At 43.3% G+C, this 21,653-nt stretch overlaps 1 protein-coding gene across 1 annotated transcript in view; it reads left to right on the forward strand.

Annotated features, from left to right (window-relative positions):
• Nucleotides 1-8,731: 8,731 nt before the first annotated feature.
• KY (kyphoscoliosis peptidase) overlaps nt 8,732-21,653 on the forward strand; it is a 93,923-nt gene continuing 81,001 nt past the window's right edge. The window contains exons 1-2 of the mRNA XM_030216465.1: nt 8,732-8,798; nt 12,609-12,677. Coding sequence (XP_030072325.1) covers nt 8,732-8,798; nt 12,609-12,677 — 136 coding nt within the window. The remainder of the gene's footprint in view (nt 8,799-12,608; nt 12,678-21,653) is intronic.

The following is a 21,653-nucleotide window of genomic DNA, read 5'->3' on the forward strand; positions in this document are numbered from 1 at the left end:
CTAGCTTGTATTTTAGACCTTTACAGCTTGGGAAGTGAAGTCCCAGGAATGTGCGTGCTGATCTTTTAGTGTTCTTGGATGGCAAATCAATAAGGTCTGACATGTAGGCCGGAGCATTTCCATGAATGACTTTATGAACCAGAGTACAAACTTTTACCTTCTAACCCTTCAGCAATGTCACTTACAAATATATTGAACAGAATCGGCCCCAGCACCGATCCCTGAGGCACTCCACTACTCACCTTTCCCTCATCCGAGCGAATTCCATTAATTACCACCCTCTGGCGTCTGTCCGTCAACCAGTTCCTAATCCAGTTCATCACGTCGGGTCCTATCTTCAGCCTATGAAGTTTATTCGAGAGCCTCTTGTGGGGAACCGTGTCAAAAGCTTTGCTGAAATCTAAGTAGATTACGTCTATAGCACATCCATGATTCAATTCTCCAGTCACCCAGTCAAAGAATTCAATGAGATTCATTTGGCACGATTTACCTCTGGTAAAACCATGTTGTCTCAGATCTTGCAACTTATTGGCTTCCAGGACATTCACTATCCTTTTTTCAGCATCGCTTCCATTACTTTTCCAATAACCGAAGTGAGGCTTACTGGCCTGTAGTTTCCAGCTTCTTCCCTATCACCACTTTTGTGAAGAGGGACCACATCCGCCGTTCTCCAATCCCATGGAACCTCTCCCGTCTCCAAGGATTTATTTAAGAGGACCCGCCAGAACCTCTCTGAGCTTTCTCAATATCCTGGGGTGGATCCCGTCCAGTCCCATAGCTTTGTCCACCTTTACATTTTCAAGTTGTTCATACACACTCTCTTCCGTGAATGGTGCTATATCCACTCCATTCTCATATGTACTTTTGCCAGTCAATCGCGGTCCTTCTCCAAGGTTTTCTTCTGTGAAAACAGAACAAAAGTATCTATTTAGCAAATTTGCTTTTTCTTCATCATTATCTACATAGTGGTTCGCAGCATCTTTCAGTCTCACAATTCCCTTTTTAGTCTTCCTCCTTTCACTAATATATCTGAAGAAATTTTTGTCACCCCTACTTACATTTCTAGCCATTTGTTCTTCCGCTTGCGCTTTTGCCAGACGTATCTCTCTCTTGGCTTCTTTCAGTTTCATCCGGTATTCCTCTCCTTGTTCCTTTTCTTGAGTTTTTCTGTATTTCAGGAACGCCAACTCTTTAGCCTTTATTTATGGTCATTTATGCATGTTCCTGGCACCTAAAAATAGGTGCTCTGTAAGAGAATTGTCCTCAAAGTGACTAGGAGGGGTAGTTACTAAGCTACAGTACAATATTGCATTTTATCACAGCTTAATTTATCATGAGAGTCTTTAACCTGTGATGACTGAGTACTGCAGATTAGTAGTACCTGTGTTAAGAGAATAATATGTTCAGCTGAAAGCTGGCATTATTTCTCCTTTTTGAGAAGCATCAGGTCTCTAATGCACAGCAGACACGCCAAGTCACATGCATCACATGTGTGAAATTCGCATTTGGCCCCCTTCTCCATCTCACACACACAAGTACCCTTTTCTCTAGCATTGGCATCTTGTTTCCCCCTCCCCTCACGTTAAGGCAGTGCTCTCTTTTCCCTACTTTGGCAACTCTTTCTCCCTCACTACCCCCTCGTTGGTCCTTTAAGCATCTTACCCTAGATCACTGGCAATGGCAGTAGTAGCAGCACAAAGACTGGGCTGCATTGTCCAGCCTGCAGGACTTTTCCTCTGCCACTCCCACCTCCTCCGGAAACAGGAAGTAGAATCGGAGGAGGCATGGGACATGAGGAGCAGTGGTGTAGCAATGGGTGGGCCTGGATGCTTTTTTAGATATTTGTCTCCAGGATTTGTATTTCCGTGGTCAAAACATCCCACTTTTACCTTTACTTGGTTCCACCCAAAATTTAATCTCCCTTAGTGTGGCTGACAGGGATCCCCAGGCCCTGCCAGCCAAAGACCTCCTCCCTGCTGAAAGAACTTACGTCTTGGGTGGCCACCAGCACTGTCCCCAAGATGCAGGTTCCCCTACCACGCGCATATTCAGTTTTCACACATGCACAAAACTGAGCATGTGTGGAGGCAGGCGGCTGGCAGCAGCTTGGGGACAGTGTCAGGGACCACCCAAAATGTAAGCATGTTGGCAGGGAAGAGGTCTTTGGCTGGCAGGGCTTGGGGATCCCCACCAGCACAGGTATTTCATTTACTTTGGGAGGAGGACTTGGAGGAGAGGCAGAAATTAAATTTGGGGTTTCCTTTAGATGGGGGGCAGCAGACATGAAATTTTGGACCCACCCACTTTGGTCTCATGCCTGCCTTAAAGCGGCTGTCTGGCTACTCTACTGATGGGTAAGGATAGGTATACAAAGAGGCGCTACCAGACACAGTAGGATGATGATAGATATATGAAGGGGGATAGGGGCACAGAAGGTGATGTGGGCAGGGCAAGAATGTGGACACAGAAGGAGGATGGTCAACATTGTGGGAGGATGGAGGAGGAACATAGAACATACTAGACAGTGTGGATAGCAATAAAGACGGAAGATGGAGATGTCATGTCCCCTACCTCAATGCAAGCGGCGTCCTCAGGCTGCGCAGAGTCCCGTCAACATGCACACTTGACTGGCACAGCCCTGAGCTATGTGTTTGTAGTTCTTCTCTGGCTGCAGGCTCCTTGATTGCTTTGCTTCCATGCACCTGGCTCTCTCTGCCTGGCTTCCAGGCTCCTTGATTGCTTTGCTTCCACCCACCTGGGTCTGCTTTTCCTCTGCCTGGCTTCCCTTGCTTCTCTCCTATTGATCTTCCGGTTTCTCCTTCCCCTGGTCTTGTCCTATGGCTGTGCCCCTTCTCCCTGCTGATGTCAGACACCAGCACTTTATCAGTTGAGCTCTCCCTAGACTCCTTGCTTCGGCTTCTACTTTGGTAGGTGTTACTTGCTCAGTAGTGTGCTTCTCCTCTACTTTGTTCTTCGTTGCTGACTCTGCCTGTACCTGGATTACTCTTGTGTCTGCTGCCTGCCTACTGACTCTGCCCGTACCTGGATTACTCTCTTGACCTGCTGCCTACATACTGACTTTGCCTGTACCTGGATTACTCTGGTGTCTGCTGCCTGCCTACTGACTCTGCCTGTACCTGGATTACTCTTGTGGCTGCTGCCTGCCAACTGACCTTGCCTGTACCTGGATTACTCTCATGTCTGCTGCCTGCCTACTGACTCTGCCTGTACCTGGATTACTATTGTGTGTGCTGCCTGCCTCCTGACCTTACCTGTACCTGGATTACTCTCTTGACCTGCTGCCTGCCTACTGACTCTTCCTGTACCTGGATCACTCTCTTGCCTGCTGCCTGTCTGGCCATCACGTTCATTACCCTGCTTCCTGCTCCATCTCGTAAGCTCTGCAGGCCGCCCACACCTAGGGGCTCAACCTCTGGGGAACGGCGGTCAGCGCAGGTGAAACCCAGGGTTGTCTGGCTGCCAAGCAGAACCTGGTCCGAGTACTGGGCTCGGAAGTGCTGTACTTGGTACAAGAACTCACGGGTCTGACAAGAGATGGTGGATGTGAAGAGAGAAGAAATGCCAAATGGACAAAGAGACCCTGACAAGAGAGTTAACGGAAGACAGAGGAAAGCCGAAACCAGAGACTGGGACCAACATGATTAGAAAAATAAAATGACTAGAACACAAAGGTAGAAAAAATAACTTTATTTTCTATTTATTGATCATAATCTAATGTCAAGTTTTTCAAATGTACATCTGCCAGAACTGGTTCTAGACATGGCTGGGGCCTGTGAGAAAAACCTCCAGCATTCTCCAGTATAGCGGTGGTAAACCTCCAGCTTTGGGATGGGCCACCCTTGGCATCTTTTTAAAGGGGCCAGCACTATCAGCCCTCACCCACTATCTGCCCAGCAGAGATCCCCCACCCCTAATCCATTCTGGTGCAAAACTCCCCCTCCCGCCCCCAGCACTACTACTACTACTACTATTTAGCATTTCTATAGCGCTACAAGGCATACGCAGCGCTGTACAAACATAGAAGAAAGACAGTCCCTGCTCAAAGAGCTTACAATCTAATAGACAAAAAATAAATAAAGTAAGCAAATCAAATCAATTAATGTGAACGGGAAGGAAGAGAGGAGGGTAGGTGGAGGCGAGTGGTTACAAGTGGTTACGAGTCAAAAGCAATGTTAAAGAGGTGGGTTTTCAGTCTAGATTTAAAGGTGGCCAAGGATGGGGCAAGACGTAGGGGCTCAGGAAGTTTATTCCAGGCGTAGGGTGCAGCGAGATAGAAGGCGCGAAGTCTGGAGTTGGCAGTAGTGGAGAAGGGAACAGATAAGAAGGATTTATCCATGGAGCGGAGTGCACAGGAAGGGGTGTAGGGAAGGACGAGTGTGGAGAGATACTGGGGAGCAGCAGAGTGAATACATTTATAGGTTAGTAGAAGAAGTTTGAACAGGATGCGAAAACGGATAGGGAGCCAGTGAAGGGTCTTGAGGAGAGGGGTAGTATGAGTAAAGCGACCCTGGCGGAAGATGAGACGGGCAGCAGAGTTTTGAACCGACTGGAGAGGGGAGAGGTGACTAAGTGGGAGGCCAGCAAGAAGCAGATTGCAGTAGTCTAAACGAGAGGTGACAAGGGTGTGGATGAGGGTTTTGGTAGAGTGCTCGGAAATAAAGGGGCGGATTTTACGGATGTTGTAAAGAAAGAAACGACAGGTCTTGGCGGTCTGCTGGATATGAGCAGAGAAGGAGAGAGAAGAGTCAAAGATGACCCCAAGGTTTCGAGCTGAGGAGACAGGGAGAATGAGAGAGCCATCAACAGAAATAGAAAACGGGGGGAGCGGGGAGGTGGGTTTGGGGGGGAAAATGAGAAGCTCGGTTTTGGTCATATTTAATTTCAGGTGGCTGTACTAGCTGTACTGCAAGACTACTATGACCATTTGATGCCAGCAGCCTATGGGGCACAAGCAATGGTGGATCACTCCTGTACCCTCCTGTTTTCCCCTAGATACCAGGGATAGGTCTGGTAAGTGTCAGAAGAGGTTTTTATGCAGGAGGTGGGTTATGGGTGAGGGATCTGCGGTGTTTCAGGGAATGGGGGTTATTGTTTTATGTACAAGCTTCTTTAAATAGTTGCCCAGGACCACTGGTCCAAGCATTAGCTGGCATTATTTTTCCAGGAATAACACAGACTATGAAGTTACATGTAAGATGTGTTATTCAGTATATATGAGGTGCTTTGCATGCATTTGCATTTTATTATTATGTAGTTTTTTATTGTGGTAAAATAATGCTTGACGTGATTTGGCAAACATTGTGCATTATTACCTCAAATCGTGTTAGGAGACAATCTCCTTATATGGAAGGATGCCCGCCTGGTTGTAGTACCATGATATTACTGCTAGGGGTCATGGCAGCTACTTTGATTTCTGGAGTCAGACGGAATGGGAGCAGAGGGGTGTTGTTCTCTTCCCAGCCCATAAGACTATCAGGGATCACCTCTGGGTAAATCCTGGAAGTGGCAGGGGGACCGGACATGTGGGTGGGTGGGTGGGGCTTTGAATTAGGAGAGGGGCTTGTGACAGAGATGGGCTCATAGAGTTTTGAGGAAGTGATTAGGGGGTTTGGAGCAAGGGTTCGGTGGATTGGAGGGCATCAGATGTCAGGGTGATCGGATTGGGGGAGCAGGTGAAGACCTGCACCAATTGGTCTGTGGCTGCATTAATGGACTGCCGGTAGCATGGCTACACTTACTGCTTCCTTTTGTGGTAGATGTTACAGTGGATCCACATTACTGTGCAGTAAAGCCCACGCTAGCTGCTTAACGCAGCTTAATAAAAGACCCCCCCTTAGAGTTTTGTAGCTTTGGTCCTTCATTGCTCCCCTTGGACATCTGCCTTACTAACATTCATTATTTACATATATGAGTGGTGGCACTTATACACATAGGTTACAAAATTGCTGCTCTTTTACTGAATGTGTTCCTTTATAAAATTTGCTCGTGCCCAGAGTGAATTTCCTTTGTCCCTATAGGCATTTTACAATAAGCTCTGCACTCACTGAGCCTTTTGTAAAATACTCCACCAGCTGTGAATGTCCTTTATTTACCTAGCTAATCTATGCAAAATTGGGCTTCTTCTAGGAATAACTAATAATTAATTTCACTTATTTCCATGTTTCTATAGTATGTGCGGGGAACAAGGAAGAAAAGGAGGAAGAAAATCCCCAGGATGTTGGTGGGTAGCATCTTCTGAAATATGCAGTAACACACATTCCTTTGCAAACCAGGCCCAAAATCATAAGGCATCAATGACTTGCTACTAGTTTCTTAGCATTAGTTCTCCTCTAGGCACTATGTAGTTTCATTAAATAGTTTAACAATGTACTGCAGGGAGAACCACCTAGGATCTCATTAGAAAATACCAAGCAGAAGCCAATTTCATGCTTCCATTATACATCTGGTCTTTTAATAACTATTTTAAAGTATCAGAAAATTGAACAACAGGCTTTTTAAAATTTTGCCTTAATATTCTATTCCCCTGAAACTGTGTTATGAATCTTAATTTATGATGTCACCTATACTTATTTACATTTGTTGTTAGCTATCAATTATCCTACCTAGGCATAGGTTTTCCAAGAGCAGCTCAGTTAATTTTAATGGTTGACTTTGTCCAGATATTCAACCATGATTAACCAACTAAAAATATGGCTAAATATCTAGTTAAATCTAACCACATAAAACATACATGGTTACTTATAGTTCTGCCATTTGTTTGGCTGGAGTTTCTGCACAGATTTAACTGGCTAGTACTAGTTATTTAATTGGCTGGCTAAATTTGAAACCCCTGCCCCAGACATGCCCAAAACTCGCCCCTTTTAAATTAGGCTAAATCTGTCCATACAACAATTTTGTGTAGACAGAGTTTAGATGGACAGAAGTAGTTATAGTGAAGGAGGGGGGGGGGGGGGGGGGGGAGCGACAGGTTTTTTTTTAAACTGGTTAGACTTATGCTCATTTTAACTGCATGAATCTTTTGAAAGTTGACTCTCCCCTAGTAATAAATGCCTGTATTTGACAAGAGGTAGTTCTTATCAAAGGATCCCAAAACAGAGTAGTTCAGCTTCACTTATGAAGTGAAGAGTGGTCTCTAAACTTATCCTGGGAGACACCCCATCCACTGAGATTTTCAGGATACCCACATGCCATTGTGGATATTCTGAAAACCTTAATGGCTGGGGGTCCCCCAGGGCACGTTTGGGAACCACAGTGCCAAAACTCTTATGCAATATTGAGAAGAAAAGGGATACTTTCTACTTACCCTATCAACACACATATGACAGAGCACCTTACTCAAATCTATGACACAATAACAATTATACAGGACAATAGCATGTTAAAAAGCTATGGATTTGGTTTCTTAACTATATTATTTGGTAGTGTAATACCCCCTCAGGAGCATCCATAGACTTTGGGAAGCTAGCTTTAACAGGAGCCCCTGGGGCCAGCTCCATCAGTCCCTCTATATATATGGTGCCCTGGTGCCTCCACCTAAGGTGAAAGGTATTAATGGGTAGGACTTCTGTCCTTTTCTCTCAGGAACTAATAAAAAACTTAAGAGAATTCAACTCTCTCAAAATCTGTCACAGACTGTCACACCTCTGTCATTTGTGTTCTGTCCTCTGTCCTCACTGACAGGTTCCACACAACTCCCCTCTCCAGAGAGAGACACAGACAGATATTTTTCCCTCCTTAGAAAGCTCCTCCTCGAGTCCTCCTTCTCTACAGCACTGGTTACCATGGGAAAGGAAAATTGGTATATTGTCTGTCAGCCATCTCTAGTCACACACATACGTAATCATCAAAAGGATGACAGGAAAAAACAGATCAAAATGCCAGTCTGATTAATACACAAATTATACTGTGTCAAAACTCAGTTTATAGATGAGTTTCAGTAGTTTATCATAGTATGATATACCATTTAGAATCTTACTGTGAAGATTCTCCTAGCATTTTTACAATGTCAGAAGCGCCTATTTAAAATGATTTAACTGGGCAGGTGAAGCTGCAAATCTAGAAGGCAGTGCATGCAAATCTATCTCTTGCACATTCATTGTATAATCCTGAAAACCAGACTGGCTAAGTGGGTCTAAGAACCAGCACTCTAGACCAAGAGTGTCTAACTTCATTCCTCAAGAGCCGAAGTCCAATCAGGTTTTCAGGATTTTCCCCAATGAATATGCTTGAGCTCTATTTGCATCCACTGCCTCCATTGTATGCAAATGTATCTCAAGAATATTCATTGAGGAAATTCTGAAAACTTATTTGATGGTTTCAGGTCATGCGGACAGGCAAAATCACTCCAGGTTTTGCCCTATTGTAAGCATGGAGTTCAAGCTCCAATTGCATAATGTATATATGCTGTACATCACTTTGAACAGATATGGCATTTTGTATGACCAGTACATAAAACTTTTAAATAAATACATTTTTATTTTAAAAAAAGTAGGTCCATATGAAGAAATAGGAGCAAATCAAAACTTGCTCCTGATGAGACAGAATGATCTGGTGGCCCCTAGTGTATTAATGGAATTCCAACATTTTCATCAAACTATGAATTTGCAGGACCTACAAGATCCTGGGCACAAAAGCTGATTATGGCATCTGTTCTTCTATATTGATCTGTGGAAAGAAAGTTCACTGGTAACAAATGTGTCTTGCAGTTCGCATGGAGCAAGGAAGGACAGATCAAATGGATGAACAGCAGAACTTCCATGAATCACACAACACAGGAGGTAGAGATGTTACAGAGTTTCTCATAATACAGGAGTGAAGGAGCTTGGGCTGAGTTTCCAGAGTTTTCAAGGGTAACAGTTTCCATATGACTATTCTTTGGGTGGCTTTCAGGCTCATTTTCGAAAGAGAAGGATGTCCATCTCCCAGATATGTCCAAATCGGTATTATCGAAAGCCGATTTTGGACGTCTTCAACTGCGGTCTGTCGCAAGGACGTCCAAAGTTCAAGGGGGCGTGGTGTAGGCATAGCGAAGGCGGGACTTGGGTGTGCCTAACACTTGGACGTCTTTAACCCATAATCGAACAAACCAAGGACGTCCCTGACAAAAAATTGGGCATTTTCACCCGGACCTGTTTTTCTTACGAATAAGGCACAAAAAGGTGCCCAAAATGACCAGATGACCACCGAAGAGAATCGGGGATGACCTCCCATTACTCCCCCAGTGGTCACTAACCCCCTCCCACCCTCAAAAAACATCTTTAAAAATATGTTGTGCCAGCCTCTATGCCAGCCTCAGATGTCATACTCAGGTCCGTGACAGTGCATGCAGGTCCGAGGAGCAGTTTTAGTGGGTACTGCAGTGCACTTCAGACAGGCAGACCTAGGCCCATACCCCCCTTACCTGTTATATTTCTGGAGGAAACAACGAGCTCTCCAAAACCCACCACAAACCCACTGTAACCACATCTAGGTGCCCCCATTCACCCATAAGGGCTATGGTAATGGTGTACAGTTGGGGCTGGTGGGTTTTGGGGGGGGGGTTGGGGGGCTTAGCATACAAGGTAAGGGAGCTATGTTCCTGGGAGCATTTTATGAAGTCCACTGCAGTGCCCCCTAGGGTGCCCGGCTGGTGTCCTGGCATGTCAGGACGACCAGTGCACTACAAATGCTGGCTCCTCCCATGACCAAATGGCTTGCATTTGGATGTTTTTGACATGGATGTCTTTGGTTTCAAAAATCGCCGAAAATCAGAAACGTCCATGTCTAGAGATGTCCAAATTTAAGGATTTGGACGTCTCTGACGGTATTTTCGAAATGACAGATGGACGTCCATCTTTTTTCGAAAATATGGGTTTCCCTACCCCTGGATTTCGCCGTTTTGCAAGGATGTCCAAATCGCAACTTGGATGTTTCTTTCAAAAATGCCCCTCCACGTATCCAGAGGAGACACATACAGGTTCTCCCAATTTATAATCCACCTTTGTCCAAGGCAGAGAACAGAATAACGTACATATTCATAAAATCAATAGAACAAACAAAAAATACAGGGGCAACTTATTCCACTCCTAAGAGGTCCACCATATGAAAAGGAACTTTTCCTTGTCAGTTCAAGGTGCATTTGCCTTAGGGCAGGTACTACAAGTCCATAGATATGAGCAGATTTCAAGTTCCTTGAAGGTTCATAAAATTGCAAACAATTACATAGATAAAAAGAAGCATCCTGATACAAACTCAAATGGACCATCAAAAGTAACTTAAACTTAACATGATATTCAACAGGTAACCAATGTAAAGATACAAGGTAAGGCATCACATGCTGTCAGCCCTGTGAGTTCTTGTACTAAGTAGAGCGCTGCCGAGCCCGGTACTTGGACCAGGTTCTGCTTGGCGGCTGGACAACCCTGGGCTTCACCAGCGCTGACTGCCGTTCCCCAGAGGTTGAGCCCCTAGGTGCGGGTGGCCTGCAGGGCTTATGTGATGGAACAGGAAGCGGGGTGATGAGCATGATGGCCAGACAGGCAGCAGGCAAGAGAGTGATCCAGGTACAGGCAAGGTCAGTAGGCAGGCAGCAGACACGAGAGTAATCCAGGTGCAGGCAGAGTCAGTATCAGGATAACAAGACAAGCAAGAAACAAGGGTAGAGAAATGCTTACCCCAAATACAAGTCGAAGCAATGAGGCAGAGGAAAAGCGCCCCAGAAGTAGTGCTGGTCTTCAGACGTAAAGAGGAATCAGCTGGAGAGGAGAGCAGCCATAGGTAGGTGGTCTGAGAAGGAGGAGTTTGCCTGCGGAGAGGGCCAATCCCTGCGGAGCAAGGAGGCAGGCCGACGGTCCCGACCAGCCCTGGAGGCGTGCAGAGCCGGCAGGATGTAGGGCAATGCGGCTGTCCAGGCACGCACACCGCGCCAAGGAGAAAGAGAGAGAGGGAGTGCCGCACAGACTGGAGCACCGGACCCACTACAATGACGGGCGTTCCTGCGCCACCGGAGCATCCCGCTAAAGAAGAGGTGAGGGGCGTGACACATGCTCAAAGTTGGATAGTCCAAATAAAAGTCTTACGGCATAATTTTGTATAATCTGCACAGATTTCAAACAAGAGGCTGGTAGGCCCAAGTACACAATGCTGTAAGCTTGAGTTTATAGAAGGAAGGAAGATCTTCAAAATCAAAAAGCATTTGAGTTAGAAAAACATTAACTGGAGAAATGCTATACATATAGAGGGGTATTTTTGATATGACATCTAGGTCCAAATTGAGACATTTTGCAGACAATGTCTCAAGAAAAGGTCTCGCTCACAGCCATAATCGATCCAGAAATATATCTAAATTTCTGGTTCGATTATGGCTTTGAGCTACACATTTTCATGCTCAACACATCCATTTATAAGTACCATAAAAAAAAAAGTTCTAGGGAAAAGCAAAGAAAGCCAAGCCAGAGGGGCATCTGTCTGGCAGCATTTCTAGGAAACTAGCCACACAGACATCCCAGCAGTGCAGAGGGGCAGCCTAGTGGTCAGTGCAGTGGAGTTCACATAAAGGAACCCAGGTATAAATCTCACCTAAACCCCTTCATATTGTACGCTGAGCCCTCCAGGAACAGAGAAAACCTACTGTACCTAAAGTTCCACCACTACAATAGCCATCAGGCTAACAAGTCACTTGTATGTTTAGTTACAGGAGGTATTTCTATGTTCCAGGAGGGCTCACATATTTGTACTGCAATTAAAGAGTTAAAGTGGGAATTGAATCTGGGTCCTGTTGTTCAATGTCTACTGCACTAACCACTAGGCTACTCCATCCACTTGCTTGCTGCTTTCTTAGGAATGGCCATAATATCTGGAGCTGTCATAGAGCCTGGTATCCACTGTCACTGTCATATCTTTGGAGGGTGGGAGGGAGTCAGTGACCTCTGAGGGATTAAGAGGGGGTCATGCCTTAATCCCTCCAGTAGCCAGCTGGTCAGTTAGGGCACCTTTTTCTGACATAGTTGTGACTGAAATAGGTCTAGATAAAAACCCTGGACCTTTTTTTTCTGTTCTGTTATTGCTGAAAAATGTCCAGATTGTAAACCCGCCCAAGCCCCACCCAAAACATGCCTCCTTGCGATTTCGACAAACTGTGGAGTAAAATGTCCCAATTCCGAGTTTTGAAAATCGTAAGAAAAACATCCATCTGCCACTTTGTGCCGCTTTTGAGATGTTTTTCTCTTTTGAAAATGAGCGTCATACTGTACATATTTAAACTACTCGTAAATCACAGATTAAAAATATAGAAAAGATTCAAATTCTGATCAATGCTGGCAAATGTGAATATAATTTGGTCTTTACTTTTTTGAAATATAAGGTTAACCCTATAAACATATATGGAAGTTCACAGCAGTGCTAGTTGTGTGTGTTGCTTTGCACAACTATTTGCAATTAACACTGTACACTATATATAACATATTGCATAGATAATAATGCATTTTTTGGGTGGATGAAGTCATGTAAAGGTTAAAACTCAAGACAGTGAACCCAAAGCAAGTACCACTGTTATATCCATGCATTATATCTCATTATAATAACATTGACTACATTTTATTGCTTTTCAGTGAATGTAAAGGAAGGAAGAGCAGGTCAGAGAATGAAAAAGGATTCCATTGAATTGCATCGTAAAAGAGGTAAAGTAAAAGGATGTTAATTCCTAATGGTCTTAAATGCCACTGGATAAAATCTACAATCTGGTTGGCTGCTTTCATAATGTCTTGTGGTTATATGAAAATTTTGTTTGATAGCAGAGATAATGACATTGTGAGCTCATTTATGCTATTATAGTAGAGATTTATTTATTTGTTACATTTGTATCCCACATTTTCCCACATATTTGCAGGCTCAATGTGGCTTACATAATATCGTGAAGGCATTCGCCAAATCCGGTACAGGATACAAATCTTTTTAATAGGCTAAAGTTGCGGAGTCCCAGCTACAGCACTTCAGCACTGGACACTAATCTGGATCTCAAGCTCATTTTATTGTCAGTTAAAAAAAAAAATTCACTGGCAATCCTAAAATGCACCCTCCTCCCCTTGAGCAATATCAGGGCAATTCTATAACTGTGTGTTCTCATATATCTACCACATGCACGTGTAAATGTACAGGATACTAACCCTTTTGCGTATACAGTTACACATGTAAGTGGAAGCACATTGACTAAGCACTATCTTGTAAGGGCTCATGCAAGTAGCATAGCATGGAAATGCAAGGAGGCATTCACATCAGTGGACATGCGCAGGAGGTGGTGGAGATGAAAACGGTAACGGAATTCAAACATGCGTGGGATAAACATAAAGGAATCCTTTTCAGAAGGAAGGGATCCTCAGGAGCTTAGCAGAGATTGGATGGCAGAGCCGGTGCTGGGAGGCGGGGCTGGTGGTTGGGAGGTGGGCTAGTGCTGGGCAGACTTATACAGTCTGTGCCCTGAAAAAGACAGATGCAAATCAAGGGGCTGGTGGTTGGGAGGTGGGCTAGTGCTGGGCAGACTTATACAGTCTGTGCCCTGAAAAAGACAGATACAAATCAAGGTAAGGTATACACAAAAAGTAGCACATATGAGTTATCTTGTTGGGCAGACTGGATGGACCGTGTAGGTCTTTCTCTGCCGTCATCTACTATGTTACTATGAAGTAGCCTGGGTTGGGTTGTCACATACACACAAAGCTTACAGAATACTGTTGGTTACATGTATTCATGTTGAATTTACACAGCTGCAGTTGTGCTAGCTCTGTTGGTGTAGCTGCTGTCATGTACGTGCAGGTACACCGAGGCTAGGTTATGATAGTGTAATATCTCATGATATAGGTATTACTAAGACAGCAGAGATAGATTTTTTCAGAGGCTTTGGGGGGAGGGTGGTCCTTGCCAGTGGGCTGGAAAGAAAGTTGGAGGGGCCTGCCCAGAGGAGGGTTTGGCAGGTGGAGTTGGAAAATAATAAAAATGATTGAAGTGAGGTACATGCAGGGGCGTAGCCAGACAACAGATTTTGGGTGGGCCTAGGCAAGAATTGGGTGGGCACCAAGTGTTCTCCCCCCCCCCCCCAAAAAAAAAATCTCAGCTGGTGGGAAAACGGTTCTTTCCACCTTGGCAGCAGGAATGCACTGAAAACTGAGCATGCGCAGGTGCCGGTGTCGTGGAGTGTAGTGTTTTTGTTACCATCAGGGGGAAATCTTCAGCTGGCGGAGCTTGGGATTCCCACCAGTTACCACTAAACATGTGCTACTGTTGGGTGGGCCTGAGCCATAAATGGGTGGGCCATGGCCCACCCAAGCCCACCTGTGGCTACGTCACTGGGTACATGAGGTCTTTGGTTGCCTGTAGCCCCGCCAGGGCTCTTGGGAGGATTGGGGGATCCTGGAGTAGAAGAAATACAGTAAATGCAGGCTGAGTAAAGGAATAGTTGCTGCCCCTGTAGGTGACAACTGAGAAGGAGCTTCAGGTGGATAAGGGGAATCCAGACTGGAAACAAGAACCAGAGCAGGGGAAGTCTGTTCAAGGCCGGGGTGCAGCCCTGTGAGAAGCATCGCTAGAAGAAGGACAACCTAAACGGTCTGTTCCTGAAGGAGTTGGATTGATATCAGAAGTAACAGAAGCAGCCTTGGGTTTATGGCTGGCACAACAGGATAGGTAAAGGTCAGGAACCTGTATAAATATGTACAGTTTTGGAATACTCAAAGAGTGGAGTGGCTAAGATTATCATGAATAGTCTTGGATGGACCAATGTATATAAAGAGTTCTGAACAGAGGTGACCCAAAATAATCTGCTGCCTTGGGCGAACAATGAGCTGCCGCCCCAACACTGCCGCCCTCTGCCATGGTCTGACATCTCTCCCCTTCCTTCTCCAACCCCCTTTCCCAAATTTACCTTTTGTTTTCTTGTTTTCAAAAGGCAGTGGCAGTGATTCCCATAGGCTTCCCTGCCGCTGGTCTTGGCCCCTTCTCTAGTGTGGCCTGCCTCCGAGGAAACAGAAAATTATGTCAGAGAGGCGGGCCGCAGTAGAGAGAAGGGGCCGGTGGAAGGGTAGACTATGGGAATCGCTGCCACTGCCGCCTTTTGAAAATAAAAGGTAAATTCGGAGAAGAGGGATGGGGAAGGAAGGGTGGGGGGGGGGGGGGGGGAGGGGGATACCGCCTCAGAAGAGTGCTGCCTGAAGCCCCCGCCTCATTTGGTCTAATGGTAGGATCACCACTGGCTATGAAGAGTTTACCTGCTGGTTGCAGAAGTTCCAGTAAAGTTATTTTACATTAAATAAAACTCCTGGAATACAGAGTGGTCTTTGGCATGAGAGGAGGATACTTGCTCCCTGACTGAGAAGGGAGTACCACTAGTAAGTCTCTCTTAAGCTCCCAACACCCCGGATCTCCATTCTGGACCACTGATCCACTTCCAAGCTCGACTGCAGGTGAATTGGGACTTGATTGTGGTGTGTGTGTGTGTGATCTCCAGTGACACCGTGACTGGAGAGAGAGAGTGGATTATCTCTTTGACCTGGGTTAGGGTTTTAGACCTGAGCTAGTAGTGGTGAGACCCAGGATACAATAGTATGATAGCAAAAACTAGGCACCCAGTTGCAGTTATACAATAGGCTCTCATACATGGCATCAGAGTACCTAAAAGGAGGTGCCCCTTATAGAATTTATCCCTATATATCCCTAGGTACATTCAGGGCTGGTTTTAGATATGGTGGGGCCCAGGGAAGAAATTAAAGAGGGGGCTATTGATCCTCCCTTCCCCCTTATCTCCCCACCTGCATTGTTACTATGCAGTCCGGGCATCTCTTCCCCTTCTCCCCATCACAGTCCATCTTCCTCCCTTCCCCTCACCTTGTGGTCTTCTTTAAAATGTTTATTTCCTTTCTCAGAGGGGCCCTGGCATGGCAGCCATTCTCACAAGCTGCCTCTGGCTGCCCCCAAAGCTTTCCCTGCCCTTTCTACTGTGGCACGATCCGCCCAGGTGGAAACAGGAAAATGCGTCAGAGGGGGCAGATTGCGGCACGGCAGAGAGGGAAAGGTTTGGGGCAGCCACAGGCTGCTTGTGAGAATGGCAGCCATGCCAGGGACCTTCTGAGAAGGGAAATACATTTTTAAAGAAGATCAGGAAGGGAGGAGGAGACGGACTGTAGTGGGGAGAAGGGGAAGAGATGTCTGGACTGCCGGGCCCCTCTGGAGCTGTGGGACCCAGGCCAGATGCTCTGTTTGCCCCCCTAACACCAGCCCTGAGTACATTGAATAATCTTCCCTTCTACTTATGCTCACTTTTTACACCTCTTGTCCCACCAGATGTCATGCCTATCAGTTTTGGATTACCGTGGTACCTGATGGCCAGAGAAGCAACACTGCTCTTGCATTTGCATTAAGTGATAAGGAATAGTGGCAGCCACTTTCCCTTACTATCTGCTGTTCAAATACATCACCTTTGTGATGAGAAAAAACATATATTAAAAAGTCATTTCAAGGCTTAGAGCACACCTGGCTGCATTACCTGGCTGCACACCACTCCTCTGTACAGCCCTTCAGGGAAGCCATGCACATTCCAAAAGCAGCTCCCACACTGGCTTATAACCTACACTGCGCATGCGCAATGATTTTTAAACATAAATTTCTCAAACCTTCCATTGGGCATTTCTTTATGGTATCCACTAATGGAGTATACATTTATTTTTAACTTCAGAAAGCCTGAAAAATATTCCAAGCTGAATATTTTATTTTACCTTTTTGATCCCTTTGTAGCTCAAAACCATGGAACCAATTTTTAGAAATGTCATACAGAGCCAAGGATTGAAACTCTGCATGCCAATTTTCTGCAAATAAGGAGACATTTTGTGGTTAAAACCGCAAAGAAAATCAACATTACAAATAACAAGGAAATGAAATTCAACCTAGATCATTGTGGTGTTACCATTTCACAAAGACAAACTTAAAAAATGTAAACAATGGACTGAGGTTTCTTAGAAGTTCCAAGCTATAGATCAGATTTCTGACCCATTTGTTCTCTTGCTTACACACAAACATGCCTTTTACATCTGGATAAAATGTAGGTGCACAATGCATCTATTATATAGAAACACAGAAAATGTAGGCAGATAAAGACCATATGGCCTATCCAGTCTGCCCATCCATGCCATCTACTTTCCCTATCACTCCCTTAGAGATCTATTCATGCTTTGACCAAAGAATAATAGTGACCCTTGAGTGAATAATATCTGATAAATTGGTCAATGATTAACAAAGAATTCTATGGAGCTCATAGATTTGCATAGGTTGCAAAAAGAAATACCTATAAATATGTTTTGAAACTCTATCTGTAGATCCAGTATATCAGTAGTTAAAATCTAGCCTAATTTACTACTCTCTGCCATCTCCTGCTGACTGCATGTATGATTACAATTATTTTATTTTATTTATTTTATTTTTCTTCAATTTGTATTCATTGTATGTTAAATAAGAGCATGTACTATTTCTTCTCAAATTGCCTAACTGATATCAACATCATATAAGCTCCAATTATTTGCATGTTACTTATTTCTTTTTACAGATTGTTTTAAGGCTCAAAGTGTTCAATTGCCTATATCTCATAACTCATTGCTTTTAGTAAATGTCTTGGTCATAGCTGTTATATGAAATGTTTATCCCCAATTCCTTCATACACTACTATGCTACAAAACTGTAGCCACCTAAGGTCTAACCTCTTCATTAATGGGTTACTCTCAATTTACAATGCTAATATGATCTATCATTAAATATGAGATAATCTCTTCTTTCATAACATCTTTCTCACTACATGGGCCACTCTTACAACTCCACAATTTATAATCCTCTTTAGTCATTTTCTACTCTCTTTACTAATGTACATACATTATCATAGATTCCAGAATATCTCTACTTAACCTCATAGGAGGAATTGATTCATGCTGGACCCCCCCCCTGTCTTAGTCACTGGTTCCAATATATTCTTCTTTCCATATTGACTGAGCATTTTTTGCTCTCTATGTCATTTATTGTTAATATACTTCAGAGGCATACATCTTCATCATTATATTTATTACATTCATTATACTCATTTAACTTAAGCTATCTCCTGATTCATCACAACACTCACCTCAACTCCTATCCCTATCACAATGGCTAATACCAACTCATCTAATATACTGACGCTAGTTTCCTGGAATGTAAATGGCTTAAAACATCCAATTAAACAGAAAAAAGTATTCACACACCTTAAAAAATTAAAACCCTCAATAATCTTCCAACAAGGAACACACATTCCCAACCTCATCAATTTTAAATCTACCTTCCCTTGGATCTCTCATACTATTGACGCTCCCTCCACTGGCCGCAAACATGGGGTTTCAATTCTATTTCACAAAGACCTAAATGTTAGCATAACAGAACATATCAGTGACCCAGAGGGAAGATGGGTAATTGCTAAAATAACATTATCTGACGAACAACTCATCTTAGTAAACCTTTATGCCTCTAATTCAGATTCCCCTGAATTTTTTGCTTCCCTCTTTCAAACAATCGCCTCCTTTGCTCCCTTACCTATCTATATTGCAGGGGACTTTAACCTTCCTCTAGACATATGGATGGACAAACAAACTTCATCTCCAACAACAGCCAACTTTTGCATGATCCTCAAACTCCATCAGCATCAGTCCCTAGCGATCTGTACTAGGACCAGTATTTCCTTTATTCATTACTGATCTGTAAAAAAAAAAAAAAAAAAGGAGCAATGAGCAAGATGATCAAGAGGCTCATTTTCAAAGCACATAACCTTACAAAGTTACATAGGTTACTGTACTATGTAAATCAATGTGCTTTGAAAATAAGCACCCAAATATTCAGATGTGCCTAGCCCCGTCTTTGGCCGTCTTCAAGTCCAAACTTAAAGCCCACCTCTTTACCACTGCTTTTGACTCCTAACCTCTACTCACTTGCCCTGCCCTTTATCCTCTCACTCTTTATTCCCTTACCCTTAACTGTTCTGTCTGTTTACCTGTCTTATCTAGATTGTAAGCTCTTTGAGCAGGAATTGTCTTTTTTGTGTATGGTGTACAGCGCTGCATATGCCTTGTAGCGCTATAGAAATGCTAAATAGTAGTAGTAGTAGTAAGAACCATCCCCAAAGCTAATATCACTTTACGCTCATTAATTACTCAATTCAATTTAGTTGACCCCTGGAGAATAAACCACCCAACTACCAAAGATTACACAAATTTCTCTCCCCCCCCCCCCCCAGTTCCAGTTTCTCACGCATAGACTACTTTTTAATCTCTGCATTTTTACTTCCGTCAGTATCTGGAACCACAATCCAACCAATTGTAATATCCGATCATGCTCCTATAACGCTTTCTCTCATCAATCCTATCCAACGTTCATCTAAATCTTCCAACTGGAAACTTAACTCAAAATTATTAGCTGATAAAGATGTTCAAAATTGAATCCAAAAATTTATTAAAGAATTTTTTCAATTTAATCTCTCTGACGACATCTCATCTCTGACAATATGGGAAGCTTTTAAAGCTTCACTAAGAGGTGAATTAATTTTCATCTCTTCATATAAAAGAAAAGAACACCTTAACAATCTTACAAAAATAGAAAATAAAACAAAGAACAAGAACAACTTTATTTTCACACTAATGATAAATCAATACTCAATACTATATATAAATTAAAATACTCTCATAATAAATTGCTTAGTGAACATGTCAATCAAGAAATTTTTGTCTCAAAATCTAAATATTATTCTGAAGTTAATAAAAGTAGCAAATTATTAGCTAATTATTTAAAACGGAAAAAAACTAAAATTTAAATATCCTCAATAAAAAAACACAAATAATAATATTATTACCTCACCTTCCAATATACTAAAATCATTCCACCAATTTTATTTTTCTCTCTATCAATCAAATAGTAGTGAAGACATAGCAGATATAAACAATTTTCTAGCAACCGTTTCTCATCCACGGTGGTCTGAATCTGACAATAAAATCCTAATGAAAAATTTATAACTTTGAAACTTTAATAAAATCTCATGGAAAAAAAATTGGGATTCAAAGCAATACAAAATAATACAACCTCCATGCTCATAGCAAACCAAAAAGCAATTCCAATATCTCAGAGTACAACATGCATGAAACATTTCTTTTAAGGACTTTCTTGCCATGCAACAGTTTAAATCATCACCTATGTGAAAGGTTGTGGACATCCCCATGCACTCCCCTCCCCCCCCCCCCCCCCCCCCGGTCTCTTATTTTATCACACAAGCCTCTAAAAACAACTAGATAGTCTTTTAAGATGAGGAGACTACAAGCAGGATGTCCAGGTTTTAAACACATCCCAGACTGCCCAGAAGGTATTGATATCTTTTTGCAGCTCAGCAGTCTACTTCCCCATCCAATACATTTCCCACTTTTTCCAAGTGTTCTGGGGGTGGGGTGCTGCTTCTTCAAAACTGGGCCACTGCAGATTTAGCAACTAACAGTGAGCAGGAAATTAATTAATTAACTACACTGGCTCCCAATCAAAGAACGCATTGCTTTTAAAATCTGCACCCTGGTCCACAAAATTATCCACAGTGAAGCCCCAGGATACATGATTAACTTGATTGACTTACCAACTAGAAACACATCCAAATCATCATAAAAATACCTAAACCTACACTATCCAAGCTGCAAAGGACTTAAATACAAATCAACTTACGCATCCAGCTTTTCCTACATGTGCACGCAACTGTGGAATGCACTACCAAAGACCGTGAAAACAACGTACAACCACCTAAACTTCAGGAAATCACTAAAAACTCATCTGTTTAAAAAGGCATACCCTACTGATCCAAATTAGACAATGGATCCCTGCAACACAACAAAATCAAAATACGTAATGGACATAACACAACCCTCCCAATGAACAATTCCTTAATGTGTCTATGCCACACGAATACTATCTTACCATAATATCACTTGTATTTGTTCACACCAGAGTATGCAAACGCCACTCCGGTACTATGTAAACCACATTGAGCCTGCAAATAGGTGGGAAAATGTGGGATACAAATGTAAGAAAGAAAGAAAGAAAGAAAGAAAGAAAGAAAGAAAGAAATCCTTCTCATGTAATGATTTCTGCAATTCAAGATCCCAGCAACAAGATCTGTATGCTACAGGGAAGGTTCAGTCTTGTGATGGTAGTAATAATATCCTTTACTCTAGACCAAATAAGTCAAATCAACAGGCAAGTCCACCACAGGTGTAGAAAATCTCCTTATTCCCTGAATAGCCACCAGCAGTAGGGACTTGTCCACTTGTCTCAACTATGAAGGAGACTAGAAGTAGTATATATATGCAGTAGAATTTTTACTTGCATGGAGATTAAAGACAACAAAATGGATCCCTTAAAGGTACACTCTCAAATCTCTTTCCAAAATTCAAGACTGCTTTTTCCCAAAGGTTTCATACCACTTGTGTACATAAAAATATACAAATCAGTCAGAGCTTTGAACAATCTTGTAATCCACTTCCACCCTCTACCCTTGCTGAATGACACCTGCTCCCATTGCCATGGAGAGTGCACTAAATGCACCTTTCACTCGGAGTATAACATAGTGG

The sequence above is a fragment of the Microcaecilia unicolor genome, chromosome 10, assembly GCF_901765095.1.
Source record: "Microcaecilia unicolor chromosome 10, aMicUni1.1, whole genome shotgun sequence".
NCBI lineage: Eukaryota > Metazoa > Chordata > Amphibia > Gymnophiona > Siphonopidae > Microcaecilia > Microcaecilia unicolor.